The 23123-nt window shown below is 37.9% G+C and overlaps 2 protein-coding genes across 2 annotated transcripts; both read left to right on the top strand.

The window, feature by feature from the left end:
- Nucleotides 1-363: 363 nt before the first annotated feature.
- Nucleotides 364-16556, top strand: colec10 (collectin sub-family member 10 (C-type lectin)). The gene is made up of 7 exons (XM_084726295.1): nt 364-585; nt 4629-4700; nt 10818-10889; nt 13957-14010; nt 14560-14655; nt 15352-15563; nt 15791-16556. The coding sequence occupies exons 1-7, from the start codon at nt 486-488 to the stop codon at nt 16037-16039; spliced, it is 855 nt and encodes a 284-aa protein (XP_084582421.1). The 5' UTR covers nt 364-485; the 3' UTR covers nt 16040-16556.
- A 2871-nt stretch (nt 16557-19427) lies between these two features.
- LOC146321232 (CD209 antigen-like protein C) lies at nt 19428-22687 on the top strand. The gene is made up of 4 exons (XM_084725644.1): nt 19428-19587; nt 19800-19868; nt 20719-20937; nt 22131-22687. Exons 1-4 carry the CDS (start codon nt 19488-19490, stop codon nt 22508-22510), a joined length of 768 nt encoding a protein of 255 aa, XP_084581770.1. The 5' UTR covers nt 19428-19487; the 3' UTR covers nt 22511-22687.
- The last annotated feature ends 436 nt before the right edge of the window (nt 22688-23123 follow it).

Genomic DNA, 23123 nt, shown 5'->3' with positions numbered 1-23123 from the left:
TAGTGCACATGCTTTACTATAACACACTCAAAGAAAAGGGCACAGAATATAAAGAGTGCACTAGGTAGAAAGACTGTGTGATTAGAAATACCTTTCCTGAAAGCCAAAGTACTGTTTTACACATTTTTATTAAACATGATAAATAAAATAAATATGTTATATTGTATTTGTCCCCTACTGCTGATTATGTGAATTTTGTTGAAATGTAATTAACACAGTTGTGGATTCCAAGGGGCAAGATGCAGAGGAATGCAGTACTCTGTTAAATGTTGTTTGACATTATGACAAGTAACTGATAAGACTCTATAAACAAATGTTCTGACCCTCTCTGCAGCCTGTTTGCTCATTATTGCTGCACTGCTCCTCTTACAGCTCGAACTGTTCGTATGTGCATACTGGCACAATAGAGACTTTACACAGTCAATACTTTGGGAAACCAGCTTATTAATCTCATAATCGGGATCTTCCTCAGTGATGATTGGGGGATGATGGGACTGCTGATGCTCTGTGTGTTTGCAGCTGTGTTCAACTACATCTCTGCCTCGACAGAAGTCTGCACCAACACACTCCTACCTGGAGCTAAAGGTAACACACGTCCCAGAGTGTGTCTGTGTTTGTGTTTAAATCTGACTCTAGCTACTTAAACATTTTGTTGAATATCCTAATCGCACAAATCTATGTGATGCAATATATAAAAATCTAAAATGTAAAATATAATTTGTTATTGTAACTATTTCTACTGGAATTGATTTAAAATAAAAGAAATTATGAAATATGGTCCCTGTATGGAAGAGAAATACATATTCTCATATCCACTATATTCAGTTTTAAAGTTCCATTCTGTGAAACATTGTGACAGCTTTTTCTGTGAAAGGAGGAAAGTCTTTGAAGTCACTACCTGATCGCTTGAAATCTGCGACAAACTTATATTTATGTCTAGTTTTTAATAATGCCTTGATGCTTTACTATTATTTGCTGTACTCAGTTTTTACTTAACCCTGATATTTTCATAAAAGCCCAAGGTCGAGTGTTACAAATTAGCATCAATTATTAACACTGATACTAACATCAGATAGTTGTTTTTTGGTTTGTTTATATATACTGTATTGTAATTCCCAAATGTATCAGTACATACAAGAGTAATCTCCAGTATTGTTTACTCATACTGCTGCAGATAAGGAAAATTGAATTTATGACCCCACAGTAAATTCAAAGCAGTGTCCACTAGACATCCTTACAATGTTAATTTCAATACCTGTATATGAATCTCAATGGAAAATTCTGAGGAAACACCCCTAAAATGCTTCAGGAGGGGTTTATAGAGCTGATGATAAAGGTACCAAGCATGTAATGTCCTGTAGTTTATTAGCCAGCAGTCTACCCAATAGTCTTTTGGAGGGAATGCCTCCCTGTGTGTGTTTTCCATTTTACGACATCCAGTAGCTTGATCCCCTGCTGATTCAGACAGACAGACCTAATAAAATACACAGTTGAGCTAAGCACTATTTTTTTTTTTTAGCTCCATTCACGCCACTGAAAAGCATGGCTTTTAGGTCTGGTGTAAAAGAAAGTTAGAGAGATTTTACTTCAGGCGATGACATGCAGACACTGAGACTGGAGGTCTGTCAAGTGAAAATGCAAAAGAGAAAAAAAAAAAACCATTAGGGGCCTTTGTACCGAACTTTAGAAAAATGTGTGTTTGCTTCATTCCCATGGACATTGATAATCCCATACAGTTTGGAACAAAAACACTACATTGCTTATTTTAAAAATGATATGAAAACATTTCTGCATACATAGAAACTTTATTGTAATTTCATAAATTAAGACTTGTGAATGCAATGAGCCCAATTGTTTTCATGTGTAATGATGTTAGACCCCACAGTGGCCATTTCATTGTAGTGAGACTGTTTTTTGTAACACAGCTTTTTAAAGACCTAATTATTGTCCTCTTGGATAATCATAGCCTCATGAAACTTCACAACCACAAAACAATTACACTTAGGTCCCCCAAATGGCCAGCAGTGGCCCTGGTGGAGAAGTATTATTTTAGTTACTGAGCTATAAAGTGGAGTGGTAGAATGGGCAACATTGACATCATATATACACAACAGGAAGCGAGTGCACATTTGGTCAGTTTTCCACCAAATTTTCTCAACGACTATAGTAAGAAAGTCCCATTGTAACAGTTTGTATTTAGACAGCTGCCACTATAGTGAACTGATTATTTGGACAAGACTCATCCCAGATATGACTGACCGGAGTCAGTCTCTGAGTGTGTAGATTCCCATGTCTGGGTATTTGAGTGGGTGTCGGACGTGCATATTTCTGTTTCATACCCTGAAACATTTCCACAGAAGTGTTCTTATTTATTTTAACTTTCATTATACATATTTTTACTGTGTTTACCGATAGTTCAACCTTTTAAATGGATTTACTGGCATTTCATTTTTTTTTACTGAGCCCAAAGAAAAACACTTTACATTACACACTGAATTCCCCTTACTCACGTAATCTGATCCTATTGCTTACTAACATGTTAAATCATTGCCAGGATGTACTGTTTGGATGAGAAATCTCTGGTGATTTGACACCTTACTCAAACAATTGAGTAACTGTACTGTGCATGGTTTCATTTCAGCAGTCCAGAAAAGGAAATAGCGTTATACAGGCAGAAATACTTAAAATTGCAGTGATTTAGGTTACTTGAAAATGTCTACACAGCCTGCAGAATTGAATAATCAATTTTCCTAAGTACTCCTCCAGGCTAATAGATGGGGTTTGTTACAATCCTTCAATTCAAAGCCCAGCATTTAAAAAGATATAAAGTGCTGTTGGCATCAACAACTGGGGCAAAATTACAGCTCTAATAGAGACTCTGAAAACCTCTCAAGATTTTTATGCCAAGAGCTTTTTTAGCAGTAGACCCACCAGAGATATCTCTCCAACACCTCATTAATGCTTTCAACTCTGAAAACTATGTTGTTTCAGGGATTAAAAAAAGGGGAGGTTTACCTCATTTCTTTAAAGTCAAAAATTAAAACAGGCAGAAAGTCTGGTATTATTAGTCAACAACCAAGCCACCCTATTATTATCTTAAAAATATAGCAAAACTTCAAGGATATATATCCGAACAGGATTTAGAAACACTAATCCATGCCGTCATCTCAAATAGGCTAGACTACTGTAATGGCCTGTTCTCAGGTCTCTCCAAGAAAGCACTAAGGCAGCCTCCACTCAGTCAGAACACAGCTGCCAGACTTCTCTCGAAGACTAAAGAAAGCTGAACTCGATACAGCAGCTCTCAGGACTCTGCACTACCAACCAGCCATCAGATCGGTCATAGAACTGACTTCAAGCTAGTGCTGGTTATCCACAAACTGCTGAAAGGTTTAGGCCCAAAATACATTTCTGACTTTCTTCTGCCATATGAACCCCCCAGGTTTTTAAATTCATCTGGAACAGGTCTGCTAAATGTTCCTACAGTCAGAGCAAAACACGGTGATGCTGCATTTAGTTATTATACAATTTAATTTGATCAAACTATCAGAAGATCTCAGATTTGCCCCAACTGTAGATGCATTTAAAAGAAGCCACGTTTATGTTCATTACTGCCTTGAAGCTATAACATTTCCATAATAAAATGTCTTAAAATGCTATGTTTTGTTGAGTTGTGTATCCAGATGTTTCCAATGATGGACAAACTCATAGAAATCCACAATGTATTTAAGGTAACAGTGCCTTTACTTGTATGGGATACATTGGAAACGTCAAAGAGCAAGAAAGGAAGTTGCCAAACATGACGAAACATATCATAATTGAAAATTTAATATCACCTCGTCCATGAACATGATTTCTGCCTGAATCATGTTAGATTTTCATCAGCTGTGGTGGTTGTTAAACAGTGAAGATAACTCCCATGATCCCAATCTACTTCATGATTTCATCAAACTACATCTTTTGTTAATATTTTAACATGAGTGAATACATACATACTTACAGCATTTAACTGCACTCTCTGTTAGACTTCTGCTAAGAAAGCATCACCCTTTGTCTGTCTTTTATGCTGTTTTATTCTTCTTACTTCTTTATATAAATCTCCCCTAACCCTGACTTGCCTCTGTGTATGAAGCGCGTTACGTTACCTGGCTGTGCCTTTTGTCACTAATAATTTAAAAAAGTTGTATTGCTTTTGACAATGATATCAGCTCAGATATGTTAAAATGGAATATGAAAAGTCAAAAAACATTTATAAATATCCACATTCATTCAAACTTAACTTTACAGTAAGACCAGCACCCAAACTCACAACTGGACATGCATTTAATCTTGTACATGAACACTCACTAACACATGTACTGTGCTGTAGCATTCTTGACCAACTGTTGGTTTTTATAATGTATCATTATCCTGTGATGGTTTTCATCTGTACTAGCAGTGCCTGGGAATGTGCAGATTTGATCCCTCCTACACTGGGAAAGCAAACTTACACTGCTGCTTACAATATATTTGGATATCTTACTAACATGCCTTGAATAGGAACTGTGCATGAAATAAATTGGGAAACACTCTGTCCTTATGGATATCAAATCCCCTTTCACACTCCTTTCCTTTCCTTTTTAATCCAGGAGACCAAGGTGAGATTGGAGACGAGGGAGATCAGGGAAAACTCGGGAAGGATGGACCACCAGGACTTCCAGGTATCCAGCATACATCCCTCCATTATACTGTTTATAGTATAATAGAGGGATGTATATTATACTATAAACAGTAAAATAGAGGGATGTATAATGTTTATAGTGGGGGGAAAGGAAGATCACTGACTAATCATTTAATCATAAATGGCTACTGTGAAGTAGAAACAGATGCAAAAACAATACAAGACAATTCCTTGTTTCACCAATTTCAGTCCTATAACAATGCCAGACTCACAAGAAACACTAAAAAGTGAATAAGATCAATGAAGCAGAGCCAAAACATGTTGCCTATATTACTTATAAGGCAAATCAATGGCTAGCCTCAAGCAGAGATGAGGAGCGGGGTACAGAGGTTTGGTAAGCTCGCTTGTCCACACAACTACTTTTTTTTTTTTTTCAATAGGCAATCTGTTTTTAGTGTCACTGGTCAAAAGTTCCATTACAAACTTAAAGAGAAAACTGGACTTCTGCTCTTCATCTTGGCTCTGCTTGCCCAGGATGACAGACTTTGGCCAAGTTTGTTAAAGTCAGTAAGAAAGGTGATTGTTGAGGCAACCAGTCAACCATCTTTCTCCAGAACTGCTTACTGCACCTTCAAGGCCAGCATTACAGTCCAAATAAAATACAGTTTGGTTTGTTATCAGATTGAGGTTGAAGGCACCCACACTATGGTTAGATAACTTTGTGAATCACAGTAAAAATCAGACACTGCTTAAAAATTACTCAAGTAGATAAACATGGAGTTGAAAGTACGTGATTCACAAATCGTCACACAGACCAGTTGTAAGTCACCGTGCATTGTTTGGCACTGATTGTGGTTGTATAAACTTTGCAAAGTTCAGCTGACTAATATGCACACAATGAGACGACTGTAGCCAATTGTGCTTTTTTGAATTGTCAGCCAACAAGTCATTTGGCCCTCAAGTCCCAAATAAAAACTGCCAGTGGAAAGAGATAATTCCACTTCATCCCAGCCTACATTTTCCCTTGGTACAAATTTTTTAAAGAAGTAATCATGTGTCTTGAGACAGAACAGTGGCTGCTGTACTATCTTCTTTTCACAAAATCCTAATTGATATTTACGTCTATTTTGCCTTGATACCACACAACACAGAAATGGCCATGGCTCACTTCCCAGGTTAAAATAAGCCAGATGGTTAGGTGAAAATGCATCACCAGGTTAAAATGCATTTAAAGGACCAGTATGTAGGATTTATTGGAGATTGTGAAGAAACATATACATTTGTAGTAATTTGTGGTAGTGCAGACCTGACTGTTCATTAAGTGATGTTACCTCTGACAGCTGATTTGATACCTTAACGATCATGTACAAAACTGTATTTCTTCTAATCTGTCTAGATGTAAATGCCCTCCTTCTTCCTGCCCTTTTGTTTCATTTGCAATGCCATTTAGTTTGATCACTGCTTTCCCATCCTCTGATCATCTCTAGTCACCTACTGTCCAATCACAGCCCTGGTTTAAGGAATAAAAGCATCTGACTAAGATTTGCTCTGGGTTAGTCAAGTTCACCAGTGTGCCAGCTTACTTTAATAAAGACACCACTACAGCAAACTTTGAACAAGACTGGGATTAATTTTTCTTCAACAACTGCAAAGACCTTGTCTCACTCACCCCTTTCAAGCAATTAGGAGAATGTAAGGCTGCTGAGAAACTTGTGCAAAATGCAAAAAGTACCTATGAATACTATATTCCATTTCTGCCACAGTATGCCAATAAATCCCCCTAAAATTTTCACACTCGAACTTTAATTTCGAATACATGTACCACTAACCCTTGAGAGATGTATTACTGATGAAAAAACTCCACTTTATTAACATGCTTGCAACATGTGTGACGAGGGCTTAATACAACTGAAAATGGGTAAGAAAATAACGAAGTAATGGGCATGAAGGCCGCATGTCTCTTTTATGCTTGCACAGAAGCAAAAAGTCTGACTTCACCCATCTGTAACTCAAAAATATAATTTAACCTGGACAAACAACCACATCTTACTTTCTGTACTGTGAGTTCTCAAACAGCCTGCGTGACTTCGCCCTGGCAGCTGCTTTTGCTTTTTCCTGCTTGAGACAGCTTGCTTTCCTTCTCTGCGTGGTAGATACAGAGGCCTGCCCAGCTCTATGACAGATAGACAGACTGACAGGCAGGCAGGCAGACAGACAGACAGGCAGACAGACCGACAGACAGACAGACAGAGCTGCACTGCTTTGTTTTTCTGGAGGAAGCAGACTTGTTAATTGCTGCTGTGGAAAGTGGCAGCATCCCGCTTTGCCATATGTGTTACAACTGGGCTGGCAGACTAGTTCGCCAACTATCCGGCCATATCATATACACAGATGTTTGCACACACACACACACACACACACACACACACACGCACGCACACCCACTAAGGCATACATTCAATATAATATATGCACACAAGGCATGGAAGTGAATTGAAACAAGAGAGCAGATGTACATGTAGAAATAAAAACTCAACACATAATTGTACATGCACACACACTGGTTTCTGGCCGCTCTCTTGCTCTCCGCAGATGTTTATTTTATTCAATAACTTCACACAGAGGTCACACACACACACATACACACACACTTACGTGCACACACTTTACAACACTAAACACACGTCTCTCCACAGACTGTGAGAGACAAATGCCAGGAATGATTGAGTCTTTTCCAAAAGCATAAAGAAGAAACAAAGTATACATATGTGAACTTATTTTCAACTTTTCAACTCTGCGGATGTTTTTCAACACTATAGCAAACCCAATCATTATGGTTTTTCTGTGTGTATGCTGTGTAGGAATGGACACAGGTTCCTATGAAGACTTTGTAAGTCAACAGCTCAACAGATGACGCATGTGTTCCCCGTTTTAATTTAAGCTCCTTTACAGGAAACAGTTGCTTAATTTTGGAATGTTAAAAGGGAATACATGACTGTGAATGCTCTGGAGGGCAACAAAAACAATTTGTTGCTCCAAGCTAATTGACGTCAACAAACAGTTGTGCTGGATTTTCTACATTTATTAATTGTGCTTACTGAAAACTTCTGGTAAAGCTGAGGTGAAGCATCACAGACAGTAGATTAGGTGTAATATGTTCTTCATCCTTGTGGGCCGCACTTGATTTTACAGTGCATTAATAAGACTCATCAGCTATGTTCTGTATTAAACTAGACAAAAACTAGAAATAATATATTCCTTATTAGTGGGTAAACAAACAGTTACACCCTTATTACACACCACACACCTAACAGTCCATAAATAAATGTAACAAACAATACTGTGTATCAAATTAGACAAAAACTAGAAATAATACATTCTTTATTAGACAGTATTAGACCCTTTATTACATCCTTATGAGACTGTCTTAGATGGTAATTAGGGACAAATTACAAAAGAACTGTACTGTAAACTAAAGTGAAATCACATATCTGCTCCATGACACACCCTCTTTGGCTGGTCTCATAAAATGGCAGAGTAGCCAAGACTGATGCCTACTTCTCTGATCAAATGACATTACCTGTGTGAGTCTGTGCAGTCACCCATTCAAAACATATTTTTCTACTTCTATAATTTTGGCCTTTACTTAAGAAGCAGATATGTGATATCACTTTAGTTTACAGTACAGTTCTGTGGGAATGTGTCCAAAATGACCCTTTAAAAGTCTAATAAGGTTTTAATAGAGGCAAACAAAACACTTCAGTTAACAGAAGAGTTCTGTTGCAATGTGTCTGAAATCACCCTTTAAGAAAGTCTGGTAAGGATTTAACAGTGGGAAATAATACACATTAGTTTACAGTTCAGTTCTGTTTTAATTATCCTCTAATAAAGTTTAATAAGGGTCTAGCAGTGGAAAATAATACACTTTAGTTCTGCTGTAATATGTCTGTAATTACCCTCTAAAAACTTCCAATGAGGGCATAACAATGGGAAATAATGCACTTAATTTACATTTCAGTTCTATTGTAAAATATCCTAAATCAGCCTCTAATAAAGTCTAATAAGAGTCTAATATAGTTTAATAAACAACACATTATTTTTTGTCTTTCTCTTATTTAAAATAAAATACAATTTGTTGTCTTATTGATGTAGTGTAAAAGAAAGTGCAATCTTCTAGTGAATAACCTGAGTAAACCATACGTGCAACAAATGGAAAATGTTACTCAGTGTCTTTACTTCATGTGATCAATTTCTCTTTCCTGGGTCCACTAAGATCTAAAAAGCAGAAATACCAGTTTTCATATTTGCTCATTGTGTTTGAGCAAATAGCGTATAATGAATGATCTGCTGAGTATTTTGATCTCTTGTATTTTCTGTTATACTGAGCCTTGAAATCATTCAGTCTGTTGAGCCTTTTTGAAATAGCTTAAGGCTATTTGAAGTGTGTCTTAGGCTCCGTGATTAGAAAGAAGAATGGGGCCTCCACCTCCTTTATGCTCCAGCAGCTGCATGGAGAATCCAGACGTTAAACCAGTTGGAGGGGTTGGCCATTATAAAGAGTGACTGCAGTGATAGGAAGGACTGTTATCTGGACGGTTTAACTGGCAAGCATGAGCAGTGCGAAAACAACATTAATCAACGTTTATAGGCACTGAAGGAATAACAAGAGACCGACATGATTAGATTTCTTCATCTAGCAAAAAACAAACACCTATAATCACTGCTCACAATCAATTCTCAGGTCAGGATCATCAAAATATTTACTTTGTGGCACTGCTTCTCAGGCACTTGTGCTGAAAATTACACAAAAATTGAATACAGAAGGAGTGAAATTTCCCATAGGCCAGAGCTTTACAGCATGTACTGTACCAGACCTCACACAATCCATAAGACCTCACACCTTTCTCCAATACTTCTCACAAATCATCAAGTAGAGAATCAACATGAGAAAAGTGGGAAATGGGAAATGGCAGTGAATAGCTGGCTGTGTGTGTGTGTGTGTGTGTGTGTGTGTGTGTGTGTGTGTGTGTGTATGTGTGTGTATGTGTGTGTATGTGTGTGTGTGTGTGGCAAATCCCTCTAATAGCAATAGGCCTCTCCAATGCGTCACTTAGTATTTCAAACGCCATCAATTTCCAGTTGAATAGTTTCCTGAGGAAATACTCGTTCAAGCGCTGGCAGAAAGCCTTAGTCTGCTCTGTAGTTTTCCCATACCCATACACACACACACACATACACATACACACATGCATACACAAACGCAGACATATACACAATTTCTCTCACACTCTGATGTTTTCTGTTCTCCTACAGTTTCACTGCAACACCCAAAATCATGCACCTTTTCCTGACAGGGCACAGTAATCAGATTACACTGACGAACCGTAATCTGTTACAGTCATTGTGATGACAGCAAATAATCATCACTGTAGATGCTTCCAAATAAAATAACTTAGCTCAAATCATGCTCTGTGTACCAGAACATAGCTGATAATACACTGCAGAAATCAAGAAAAATGCAAATAACAAAATTCTGTAAATAAAAATTTAGACTGTTTATCACGTTCCACATTCCACTTTGGCCAAACCATATCCCCCAAAAACACACACTTTCCTGTCTTCACTGTGAAAAACAGCCTGTGAACACAAAGTACTTTAGCTGGTGCTCAGAATAAAGCAACATTTTTTCCGTTAATTTATTTACTGGCATACTAATAATAACAACAACAGCATCAATTTAGGAACCAAACTATGCAGTGATTGTTGGAAAAAACCTCCGGGCTCACAGAGAGGATGTCTAGAAGACGAGATGGGAGCATGCAATTATATTGATTAGGCTTGAAAACAACAAAATAATCAGAAAACAAAAGAAAAAATATGGAAGCCACAAAAAGCATACATCATAATTGTAAGAATATGACAAAACTGTATGACAAAATGTATGGATCTTAATATGTGATAAAGTGATTTTAGAGTGAAATCTACTATATTTACTGTCTGGAAAATGTTGCAGAGTGTTATGCATACTGTGTTGGATTGGAAAGTCATAATTCACACTGAGGTGATGACGTTTCTTTACTGAATCTCAAATGAATCCAGTCCTCTACATAGATTTCTCATCATCTCCTCCTCTGTCTTTCTTTCCCCTGTTCCCCAGGAGTGCCAGGAGAGACGGGCCTTGAAGGAGTGGTGGGCCACACAGGAAAGATGGGGCCTGTCGGAGACAGAGGTATAACCAAGGAAAGTCACTTTTATCTAAAGTTCATGTAGTTTTAACACGCTATTGTACAGTGTTGCTTCTAGGTATCACATACAGTTTTGGCCTTTTACACTCACACAATATGGTGCAATACTTTGAAAACAGACAGGACCCTAAGGCAACCAATAGCAGTCTTTTAATTTGTCACATGACTCTGTGGAGGTCATGTTGAATCCGTTTTCTGCAGCCCTCCTCACATTGTTCAGCTCCTTCATCTCTCGCCACAACAACGGCTCGAAAATGTCTTTTTATGTCATTTTACAATCTGAAAAAATTATTCACGTTAATGAATGATTAAAGTTTTATTTTTTTAATTGTTTAAAGTCTTTTATTGGATAATTAAGTAACTGTTAAAATGTGAATGTGTCCTTGAGGTAACACTGTAACATTATGGATTCCACCATGACATTTTTACTGTTGTGTATTTTATTCAAATTTTACCTTACCCCCCAAAAAATTGAAAGTTTCTTCAAAGTGTGTTTATTTTCTGAGAAAAAAAACTCAAAACTAAACTCAACAAAAATTACCAACTGGCTTCACGATTCGTTCCATAGAGGTTCAATCTAAAGATGGTCTCTGTCTACAGTCTTCTTTCATTTCTCCTCTCTTACCCAGTTAATCCAATACTACAGAGGTTTTATCAGTTTTTATTGGCATAGCTATTTCAAATACACCGTACGCAGCACAGTATACAGTAATTAAAGGGGTAGATTTAGTGATTTTTGGGCCTAAGGCAAACACAGGCACAAGGCCCTGCACATTTCTGGTTCTCCCCCGTTTTCATTCCTTGAATAAACAATAATTCATAAAAATAAACGTCTATTCATGGTCGAGTGCAGAGGATGAATTGCGGTCTGCAGTCTGGTGGTACGGCCGGGTATCTTTTGCCGGGCAGCAGGCTGTGGCTAGGATGGGTATTGTCTTTTAGTATCCTCTTGCTTCCTCCTTTTTTCAGCAACATTCTGTACACCATGCTGAACTGTTTGTTGGCAGCTGTTCCGGAATCAGTTCTGCAAATGTGCAGTAAGATCATGTTAATGAGGAGGCCTGGAGACACTGAATAAAGCACTCTGATGCCTTTTTTAAAATATATTTTTAGGAGGATATAAATAATTAGCAAAAAAAAAACAAAAACAAAAAAAACAAGAAAACTTTCTTAACCTTAAGTTTATGAGGTGTTTTATGGGGCCCTTGGTAGCGTGGGGCCTAAGGCAACTGCAGCACTTTGCTTAATGGTAAGCCAGCCACCCCCCGATCAAACAAAAGAGTGCATCAGAGGGAAAGTCTACAGTCCTCAGTGTGCTTTAAAATACATATCTCCAAAATGAAGGATTGATGAACTTTATAACTGTTTATAAATGTGTCCTTGCTCCTGTACCATGAAACTTGCCAAGCAGGACCTTAACGACTTTATAATTGCCTAAAAGAAGAAATATAGTTTCCTGAACGCCTCCTCAGCTTGGACAGCTGCTCCGTAACCACAGACTCAAAACATTAAAAGAAGTGAATGTACATTTCTACAAAAATCAGCTTAACTCAAACTTAATCACTCCCAATACACACAAGGAGGAATTCTTTAAAGCCAATTACATTTTTCCTTTAAAAATATGTATTTTTGCCCATTTCTTTTATGTTTTAAGTTATCACATCCAAAGATAGAGGAAAACATAATCCTACAGTATGATGTCATGCAGTTGCTTTGCCCAGGGTGGCTGAAACAATTTCTATCTTTATTTTTGTTTTTATGAGCAGCCATGTTCCCCTGCCTCTCTAGGCTTTCACTTTTCTCCGTATTCATTATGTTTAATGCACTTACAGGAAAGTGGCTGTGCATCAGCCATCTCAGGCAGAGGAGTGAGGTCACACATTTGGATTTTCCTTGATCCTGAGCGCCTGTAGCTCATAAAACACCTGTGGAAAAAACACATTTTCAGGGCAAATGCTGGCTTTAACAGAATCTCAAACTAAAATCCAGTTGCACTTTTACAAGATTTTGACAATATTACAGAAAACAGTGTTAACTTCCATGTTCATTCAAGATATACATCAGATTATTATGATACATGAAGACAATATTCTGTGTATCTGCTATAATTCTATGCATGTATCTGCTTATTATGACAGCATGCAGCATTTACAGAGCTTCTATTTTGCTTGAGCCAAAGGACAGCTATCTAAAGCTTTAAAGTACAAAAATATGAGTAATTAGTGAATTCATGTGGAAAACCAACCAACTAACTGCAGCAGGACAGTTTGGGCTGAATTCCACCCTCAGAGATGATGCTGCAACGCATATCTGCCAATGTCGTTTTATTTTAATAATCCATGAACCCTATATACTGGCAGCATTTCATTTCATGTAAAATCTTTATTTAAATCCAAAGAACCACTGAGGTCAGGCTCATTTACAGTGATGTCAAGTTACAGACAAGTTGAAAGTGAGTAGGACAAAAGATAGAGGAGAATAAAGAAACATGGGGCACTGAAGACTTACGTCATTTGATAGAGTTTCATAGAAAAATGAGTTGAGTCTGAAGTCAAATATGTGAACTTTTCACTTCTGCATTAGTGTTTTCACATTTTGTGTGCTCAAACTGTAACTGTTTACTCAATCCAAACCACCAAAAAAAAAAAAAAAAAAAAACAGCCTGTGTGATCAGGTTGCACAGGTACAATATGTACTTAATATGTAATACTGTTCTGGTTGTTCCTCATGTAAAACCAGCCTGTTGTGATGTTTGTACTGCAGCCCACTTCCCCAAAATGTACAACCGTCAGTTCATTTCATAGTTGAGGTCAGTTTGGAACAATTCAATCTGGGTCACGATGAGTTAAAATTTGACCTGAGTAAATCTGTTTCCATGTGGAGGCATATTCAAAATGTTTTATGTATGATACAGCCATCTAGTGGCAGTCTTTGGCAACTACATTAAATACCATATTTACTGTAACTGAAAAACAAGAAAAAGTGAATTACAGGATCACAGATGATATGATGGTAAGAACTGTCTCACCTGTGATATCTACCTCTCTGTAGGTGACAAAGGTGACACAGGTTTGGACGGGCCTTCTGGTTTGAAAGGGACACCAGGTGAGTCAGTCGACAACATGACACGACTATTATCATGTACTACTCTGCTCCTCTCGGGGGTGACATGCAATGAAGGGCTGTGGGCAAGAATCGAACCCACACCCTCTGGAAAGGACTCCTTGCCTGAAAACATGGAAACATGTTACAGCAATTTGACATTTACACACAGAGTATGTGTATTCCCCTGAAATTCAGTCAGTCTCATGAGTGAGCTGGAACTGCAAAATATAGACTTTAGCTCAGTATATTTGTTTCAGTACAATAAAAAAAAAAAAAACATTTATTTCTTTACAATAAGACTGGACATGTAGTCACAAAACCATCTGCAAGTATCTTTTGGTGCGCTTTAGTTTAGGGATCCGGTTTAGATTTGTTGAAGAAATCTGAGGCTCTCAGACGAGTAACAATTGTAAAAGTCAGTTAATTCATGCTATTTAGCAGTGAAGAAACATGCATACACATTCCAGCCATTAAGGTCAGGGGAAGTACAAAACGGTTGCCCAAATGCTGTCTGCAAACACTCTTGTGGGCTCTTGTTTACTCCATCAGGCACAACATGTGACTGTGGCAGGTACAGGAAGGTGGTCGGACAGCTGGATGTCAATGTTGGCAAGCTGAGGAACGCTGTCAAGTTTGTGAAGAATGGTGAGTACTGACTGGCATGGTAACTGTGGTTTAGCGCTTGCCACAGTATGTTAAGGAAGCTGAATATCCTCAAAAATCTTGAGGCTGTAACATGCAGCTCTAATAATAAAAAGGGAAATGTTTTCAGATATGAATCCAGCTGTACTATCAAGTTCAGTAATATTTCACCCCTTAAATGTATGAATTTGTAGGCCATCTAATAAGAAATTGTTTTATTTATAGTGTTAATCTTTCTTTCCATGTTTTCTTTATTCCTCCTTGTTAGTTTTTATGTCAAAAAAACAATAAATCTGTTTTCAAAATATTTTTTACTGCTTTTGGGTCTTAGGTTGGAGCTAAATTAGGCTTGAAAACTGTACAAACACCAACGCCTTATTTGTCTTTTGGTCATTTTTAAGGCTTAGTTACTACAACACAGCCTTTCATCTTTCTGGCTCTGTTATCAGGACTGAAAAGCACAGTGGAGGTGTCATATACAGTAGGCACTTTATTAGGTACACCTCTGTAAATCCAATACAATCAAACTCAACAGCTCAGCCATACATAATTCTAATTAGATTAGATAATAATGATACTTCAGAGACATATTACTGTAATTTAACAATACTACATTCACCACTGAGGTTGTAGACTACCATAGAAAGCATCTAAACCTAACTCCTAAATGTCTTTAACCCATAATTCTGTCCTGTGCAGTCATCCTGGGGCTGAAGGAAACAGAAGAGAGGTACTACCTGTTGGTGAAGGAGTCCAAGAGGTTCAGAGAGGCTTCAATGAACTGCAAGCTAAGAGGCGGCACCTTGGCAATGCCAAAAACCAGCAACAGCAACCGTCTCATGGCAGACTACGTCAGTGAGGCAGGACTGACAAGAGTTTATATAGGAGTGCAGGCTCAAAGCACAGACACAGTAAGTGGTCCCCATCAGAATATGATGCACACATACACACACCACAGCAGGTGGAGTTTACGGTTTTTAGTTTTTTAATATTCTCTGACACTATTTTCTAAAGCACGGTGAGAATCTAAGGCTGACATCTCCTGAAGTCTGGTCAAACGATGATAAAATATTTTTCCAGAGTGCTCCCTGTTGTCAGTCACTTTCTAATTATTTCTCTCCTCTGTTTTTGCCATTAGGACGGAACAAGCGGTTATATTTATGCAGACTCCAGCCCTCTGCAGGGTTTTGCGTCTTGGAGCCAAGAGGAGGAGCTACAGTCCAGAGTATCTCCCAGCAGCAACTCAAGCTGCGTGGAGCTGCTCAGCACTGGAACGTGGGGTCATGTGGAGTGTGAAGCCCCCATGTTTTTCATCTGTGAGTTCCCAAAGAGCAGGAGGAGAGGAGGAGCAGCAGGAAGAGGGACACCTGCTTCAGCAACATCATAGGTCAATGAGACCTTCAGACTTGCATGCAAAAGATAGAAGTATACATATATATATTTTTCTGTATAGAATTGGTAATTGAAGTGATGAATCACAAAATGCTACCACCATAATAACCTGAGCTATAAATGGACTGAACAGACCCACATGCACTGTCCCATTGGGTCTGGGGGATCCAAACAAGAAACTCTAAATGTTAGTCTTAAAGGCCTTTGTCATCGGAAAGTCATATGGTATGTCCTAATCATACTTAAGATCCATTAACAGTGAGTGCTCGCACCAAGACTTCACTGAAATTGATTTTTATTATTCTTTTGTTCCCTAACAAAGCTACACAGTGCATATATAGGCTATAGTAGACCCCTATTAAAATGTTTGAGGCAATTTAAATATGTTTGACAGCAAAATATTCCTGCTTGTACAAAATATAACCTGCATATGTGCAAAAATACAAAATAAAATGTTGTTAGGCGGGAGGCTTCTCAGTATCTATAGTAAATTGCATGGAAATTCAGCCTTGTTGAAGTAGTTCTTGATCAATTGAATGACTTATGCCATGTCCTGATTTTCAAGTCACAACATAACTATTTAGCCTTAAGGTGTCACCAGAGAAATGGTAAGAGAGCAGCAAAAACACACTTTAAATGTGCTAGATTGTCCAAATATGGTCAAGACAGCTTTTGTTTGACCATATAAATATTTTGTTGGTAGTTTCTGAACTAGTGAATTCAAAAGTTCAGAAGTCTGGATGTACTGTAGATTTTTCATCTTCATAACACGATAACAAACAGTCTGTGTCACCCTCTGTTGTTCATCTGGTATAATGTAACTTCAGGGTTGTTTCAAAAACCTCTGATAAACCTACCACTGCACCTGATCAGCACTGGTAGCACACAGTTAGTGACTACCTGCAATAGTTAGCTACAATAGCGGCATGGTAGTATGATAACAGTGTTGATCAGTCCACCATTTTGCTTCCCAGCAGAGGTTTTCAAAGTTGGAGCCTCCCCAGGGGGGTTCCAAATAGTTTCAGGGTAAGCTCAGTGAATGGAAGTTAAAAAATATGACAGTAGTTATCAAAAGGAGACCACATAGAATAGACTAGCCCAAATGTGTTTGATTTGGACACAGAGACAGTTCAGTGATATTGTTATGGGGAATTTTTACTGTTTTTCCCACTTTCCCAGAGTCAGAAACAAATAAATGCCTTTAGGCAGAACGTCTTTATGTATTTGGTGCTGTCTGAAGTTATGTCAAGCAGCAGTATTAGTATTATCTTGGCTCAGCTGTTGAGTGTCTGTAGGATCTTTTTCCAAGCTTTGTCTGAGCAGGGCACAGTGTCAGTCTGTTTTTTTTTTGGCAACATGAAATTTGGTTCAACATTCATGAGGCTCAGAGGATAACTAATAATTATCCTGAGAAATATGCCATTAACTGCTAGACAGATTGGCACAATACTGAATCACTTCGGTGGTCCCCTGACTTTCTTGCACAATCACAAGATTCACATTTGTGGTTTTGTGTGAAATGTCTCAACAACTATTTAATGGATTGCCACAGACTTTGATAAGACATTAATATACTCTTCAGTGCAAACTGTGATAAAGTTTGTGATCCTTTAACTTTTCCTCTGGTGCCATTATCAGGTCAATTTTTCAGTTTTTCCAGTAGATTAGTTTATAGTAAATGTTAGCCTGCTAACACTGAACTAAGACTTTACACCTGCTAAACACTGGCATGTTGCATTCTTAATGAGCATGTCATTATCAGATCACTCAGTGGTAGAAAAGATTCTTTTAAGGGAAAAAAGGAAGGAGCCACTGCTTACAGAAATCCTTCCTCTTTTGCTGCTGCTGATGTTTCCACTTTCAGTAAGGATGTGGGTATTTGACTTATAGTGAACAGTTCTAGGAAAGTCAAACATCTGATGGTTTACAGTCTAACATCATTTTATAGAAAAATGCCCCTTCATGAAAACACTTAACTCTGTCTCCTTCCAATCAACTGCACAATCAATAATATGTGAAATACATAATCTTACATTAAAATTGCAGCTGGTCCTACAATACATGAATGATTGATCGACTAAACAATTCACAACTGCCTACATTACTGACAAACCTACTTAATATCCTTGCAGGTACTGCACTTGTTGCATTCGGTATGGTTGCTATTAAATGAATAAAGGGGGAGGATGATGCCTGAGCCAGCTTTGTCTACTGAAAGGGGCTGTGAGACGTATCTAAAAGCTGTGAAAAAGCAAGTAAATGGACTTTTGAGTTGACATCAATGAAAAATGTTACATTTATTCACTTTCAGTATTTATGGGAAATATGAAGCACCTTATTTTGAGCTGCTCTATCCAACTCATCCTTGTATAACCTGCATGGTTACAGGAAACAGGAAACACAGGAAATCGAGGCTATCAAGCGTAAGGCTACAACCCAAGTGTTGATACTCTTTTTATTAGATTAGAGTCTGATTTCAATGTTACTGACAGCAGCACATTCTCACACCACCACATGAACATGGGCTGACATCCTGTTTTTTTAACACAGGAAATTATAGGCAGAGAGTTTTGCTGACTGTGACTGCATCCATCTGTAATCCTGATGCAAATAAAAGACAGAATCTAATACATGCATGAGTCATACAACCATAAAGTGTACATGTACATGAATCTACAAACAGTTTGTTTAGAGAAATACACACTCTGAGAAACAAAGGTGCTAACTAGAACCATAAAGGGTCCTTCAGCTTGTCCCCATAGGAGAACCCTTGTTAGAACCGTTCTTCTATGGTGTAATGATTTCACTCAGAACCCTCCCTGGGGGTTCTATGAAGAACCTTTCCACCTTCTGAGTGAAACAAAAAGCCACCAAGGAGGTTCTGCCAAGAACCAAAGGTTATATCTAAAACCCACTCAGACGGTTCTACAATCCTTTTTTAATCAAGCCGTTTTATCTAGAGCCCATCCATGGGATCCACTGAGAACCCTTTTATGTTCCAAAGGTTTTATCTAGAATCTAGCTCTTCAAACTGTGGTATGTGGTAAATAATTTTTTCAATGAACTTAATTAATTTAGGGGGGGGGGGGGGGGGGGGTTCTACTGAGAACCTTTTTTGTGTTCTTCTTCAACAATCCTTGAAGAACTGTCTTTCAAAAACAATGGGTCTGGGTAGAACTTTAGCTTTTAAGAGTGAGAAAGTATAACAATGAAATTTAATGTTTCACATATCCACTACAACTCACGGGTAATCTAAAAATAAATAAATAAAGTCAGAGTTTTGTAAGACTCCAACTCAAGGGGTTGTCTTTCCTTCCCATGTCCTTCCCACATTTGTATTTGCACTGTCAGCAAAATACAGAACCTAATAAAAACAGTTTGATGTAAATCTACATGAGAGTGAAGACCCAGAGTGTGAGAGACACTGACCACAAATCTGACAAATGTCAGTGACATTTAACGGCAAATCAGGGGAAGTTGATGGAGACGGTTGGACTCTTATGGCTCCTAGCAATAGATATGGATTGCGATCTCAAAGTTCAGGTAAGAATACACACTTATCCACGTTGTTGCCAATATACAGTAACATTTACTGTAACTGAAATATTAGCTGCAGTAATTACAAAAAGCATGATGATGCAGATAGGGATGAGATTAAGGACTAATCACTGCTTATTAAACCATTTTGCAAAATGTCACAACTGTATTGGTTGTTTGTGGTTTTCATTGAGTAATGGTGATAATTTGTGTTTCAGTGTGTTGGATTGGAGCTGCTGCAGTGTGCCTGGGGCTTCTTCTTCTGACTGTGATCTTAGTGGCCCACAGTAAGTGCAATACTGCCTCAGCATGTAAAAATAAACTATTCAGTTTAACTGACAAATGTTAGTGTCCAGGCTGCCTGAAAATGTTAAAGCTACTACAAGGAGGTTTTAACTGGTTATGAAACAGTCTATATGACTTGCATACGTTTTAACGAGATCATCTGCAATCTATATAATTGTTCTTAATGCCTGCCACCAGGTCAGATTCTGCTTGAAATCAGAAGAAATGTGCTTGTGTTTACATTTTCTCAGGCCAAAGTTACAGGGAGTAGTGATTCAGCCAGTTAAAAGGACGCAGGAGATTGGAGATCATTTTATTTTTGACATTACGTTTTGTAATGAATTTGAAAAGAAAAGTTGAGGTAATTCCATAATGATCCAAGACAAATAAACAAAATGCATACTAATTAAGTTGCACTTGAGAAAACATCAGTTCAGTAAGTTTAAGACATTAAGCTGAGCCAACAACTCTTCAGTCACACTGATGAAGATAAACAGACAAACAGTATTCTGAAAATAAATATGAGAAAATTTAAGTTTAATGAACTTAAACAAAAAAAACTTATATTTACTTTATGTCAATGATTCAAAAGATTAATTGATTCCACTAATATCCTATATGATGTTTGCAGTGATCAGTGACTGAAAGCACACAGCAAAATCCTCTCAAAAGTGCAGAAATAAAAGTTGGTTACAATGTCTAAGAGCTTTTAAAACCTGCATTCAGAACCATATCAGGTGACGAACTCTTATCAATCATTGTAACTTAATCTTGTGACAAAATGCAGAAACTTTAACTGTGTGTTGGAGCAGGAGTCACTTGATCATTTTCTTCTAAATGGATTTGTTGCAGATACCAGTGCTGTCAATCAATGGGACACAAAGTATACAAACCTGATTTATAAGATCACTGAAGGCAGAGATGATCTGAGAGATGAACGAGACCAACTGATGATTCGTTCCAGAAACTTGACAGAACAGTTGGAGGCTCTCCAGAACCTGTACAACACTTTGCTCGCAAGTCGAGATATGATTCAAGCAGAGTACAACAAGTTAACTCACAACGTAACAGGTAAGAAATGCAGTTAAGCAAGAAGTTGAAACTTCAGATTTAATCTCCTCTGATTTGGATTTACAGCTGCAAAAAGAAAATAAACAATATGAAATACCAAGAGACTTGGGTGGATCATAAAGTGCAACCAATATGCATTTCATTAGGCACAAGGTAAACTATAACAGTTGTTATAATACAGCAACATTTCAGGCAACCCAAAATTAAAAATGAAGATTTCTGCTGGTCTTTCACATCAGTAATGCAGGTACAAGGCTTGGTTATTGATGAATCCAACTGGACTGAATAATCCTGCACTGTCTGTTTAATGTTAAACAGAAGTACTGAATACCTTTGTTTAACTTTAAACAGACAACACAAAAATCTTGAACCCAAAATAGAAACTCTCCAAGGCAAAGTTTAGTAAACAGCAGTCTCTTTTCACCAAAAGTGACAATTTAATGTGTTTTGGGGGGAATGGCTTTAGAGGAGGCCTGAAGGGAGAAGTGGGATTTATTCAGTTGGATGCTTTCGAAATCTATCTATCTAACTCTTGCTGGTTTCTCCAACATTACCCATCCTCCCTTTAATGGTATGCTCCATTTGAACTGGGAAGTCAGAATTCCTCCAAAATCCCCCAACCGCTCAGGGCGCCTGATTCCACAGAACCCATTTGCTTGTGTAAAAATTAATGATGGAGTAAAAAAAAATCTGAATTGTCCCCAAGGGGGTTTAATAAAGTATGTCTTCTTCTGCCCTTGCATAACCTGGAAATGAGTTCACGCATCTCACTGAAAAATTGGGGTTTTGGTTAAATGCCTGAAATAAATTTTTTTTAGGATTTTAGGATTTTAACACATACAGAGGTTGTTGGGGACATATAATGTCGTCATGCCTAACACTAGTCACTTAGTGGTGGTGATGTGAAGTCATGTGACTAAATGTAGGACTAAGACAATTGAGTGTTGCATCTTTATCAAAATTTTCAACTCATATGATCTCCTATGACATATGATTTGGGTGTTTACAGCACACATGTGTTTGAGGAGTGGCCAAGCCAGTTACAAGTGTCCATACTGAGTTGTTGTAAATAACATACATTGACACTGAGAACCTGGATTTAAGTTCCCAGCATGTGTTCCCTACTGGTCTTCAAATCTCAAATCTTCGGTTTCAGGATCACGATAACTAAAACACACTTGTATTTTCTCCAGATAAATCTTGTCATCAAGGATGGATAAAGTTCAACAACAAGTGCTACTATGTCTCTCCCGCCGGACAGACTAAAACCTGGGAAAGGAGCAGAAAAGACTGTCAGGAGAGAGGAGCTGACCTGGTGATTATAAAAACAAAAGCTGAGCTGGATTTTGTCAAGACACATTACGGTGTAATCTGGATCGGTCTGTCTCGTGGACAACATCCTGACCAGTGGACGTGGGTGGATGGAACTAACCTGGTAGGTGACGGATTCTGGCAAGATGGGGAGCCCAACAATGCTGATGGAGAAGAGAACTGTGTGGAGGTAAACCGCGAGGCATCGGCTTTGAATGACGTGCCTTGTAATAGAAAATTTTCATGGATGTGTGTGAATTAAGGTCCTGTGGGCAGCCATCACAGTTTGTCTTTCAGGTGATGTCATTCAGGCTCTCCTGGAAATATATTAGAGTTCTGTCTCTGTTGTTTCATAGGTTCATAATAACAAGCAAGTAATTACTTCAGACTGTATTTTTCTCAATTCTTTTGTGAAATAAAAAGCACCAAAATATATGTTAAGTTGTTTCCTTTAATTTTCACAGTATTGCTTGTAAATATTTTGTTTCTGCTTTCATCAGTAGTCATTCAAAGTGAAATCTTTCGTTGTATATGTGAATGTTTTCTTCCCCTGCTTCTAAAATAAACAATAAAAACATTTACAAAAATGTAACGGTTTGACTAATTGTGAATATTTCAAAATTTCATTATTTAAATCTCTTGGAGTAAGATGTTTGCTGCTTTGAATAAAGCTTACGAATCAACAATTAAGTCCGTGAGAAGATTTATCTCTGGCTTCCTGCTGTTCAACAGATGACAATGAGAGGCTCCACCCACCCGTGATAAGAAGAACAGCGTCAAATGTCTGTTCTCTTTCACCCATTTCCTTGATGCTTGAAAACATATCAGCCATGAACGAGATGTCCAAACTAGCTGGTCACATAAACAATAGTCTT

This window comes from Lutjanus erythropterus, chromosome 9, assembly GCF_056507025.1.
Source record: "Lutjanus erythropterus isolate fLutEry1 chromosome 9, fLutEry1.hap2, whole genome shotgun sequence".
Lineage (NCBI taxonomy): Eukaryota > Metazoa > Chordata > Actinopteri > Lutjaniformes > Lutjanidae > Lutjanus > Lutjanus erythropterus.
This window is presented reverse-complemented; position numbering and strand designations above follow the sequence as displayed.

Bases quoted from the DNA above. Each gene is read 5' to 3' on its own strand.
- colec10 (XM_084726295.1), top strand. From the start codon at position 486: ATGATGGGACTGCTGATGCTCTGTGTGTTTGCAGCTGTGTTCAACTAC. The intron at 586-4,628 runs GTAACACACGTC...TTTTTAATCCAG, and splicing joins ACTCCTACCTGGAGCTAAAG to GAGACCAAGGTGAGATTGGA. The intron at 14,011-14,559 runs GTGAGTCAGTCG...TTACTCCATCAG, and splicing joins TGGTTTGAAAGGGACACCAG to GCACAACATGTGACTGTGGC.
- LOC146321232 (XM_084725644.1), top strand. From the start codon at position 19,488: ATGTCAGTGACATTTAACGGCAAATCAGGGGAAGTTGATGGAGACGGT. The intron at 19,588-19,799 runs GTAAGAATACAC...TTTGTGTTTCAG, and splicing joins ATTGCGATCTCAAAGTTCAG to TGTGTTGGATTGGAGCTGCT. The intron at 19,869-20,718 runs GTAAGTGCAATA...GATTTGTTGCAG, and splicing joins TGTGATCTTAGTGGCCCACA to ATACCAGTGCTGTCAATCAA.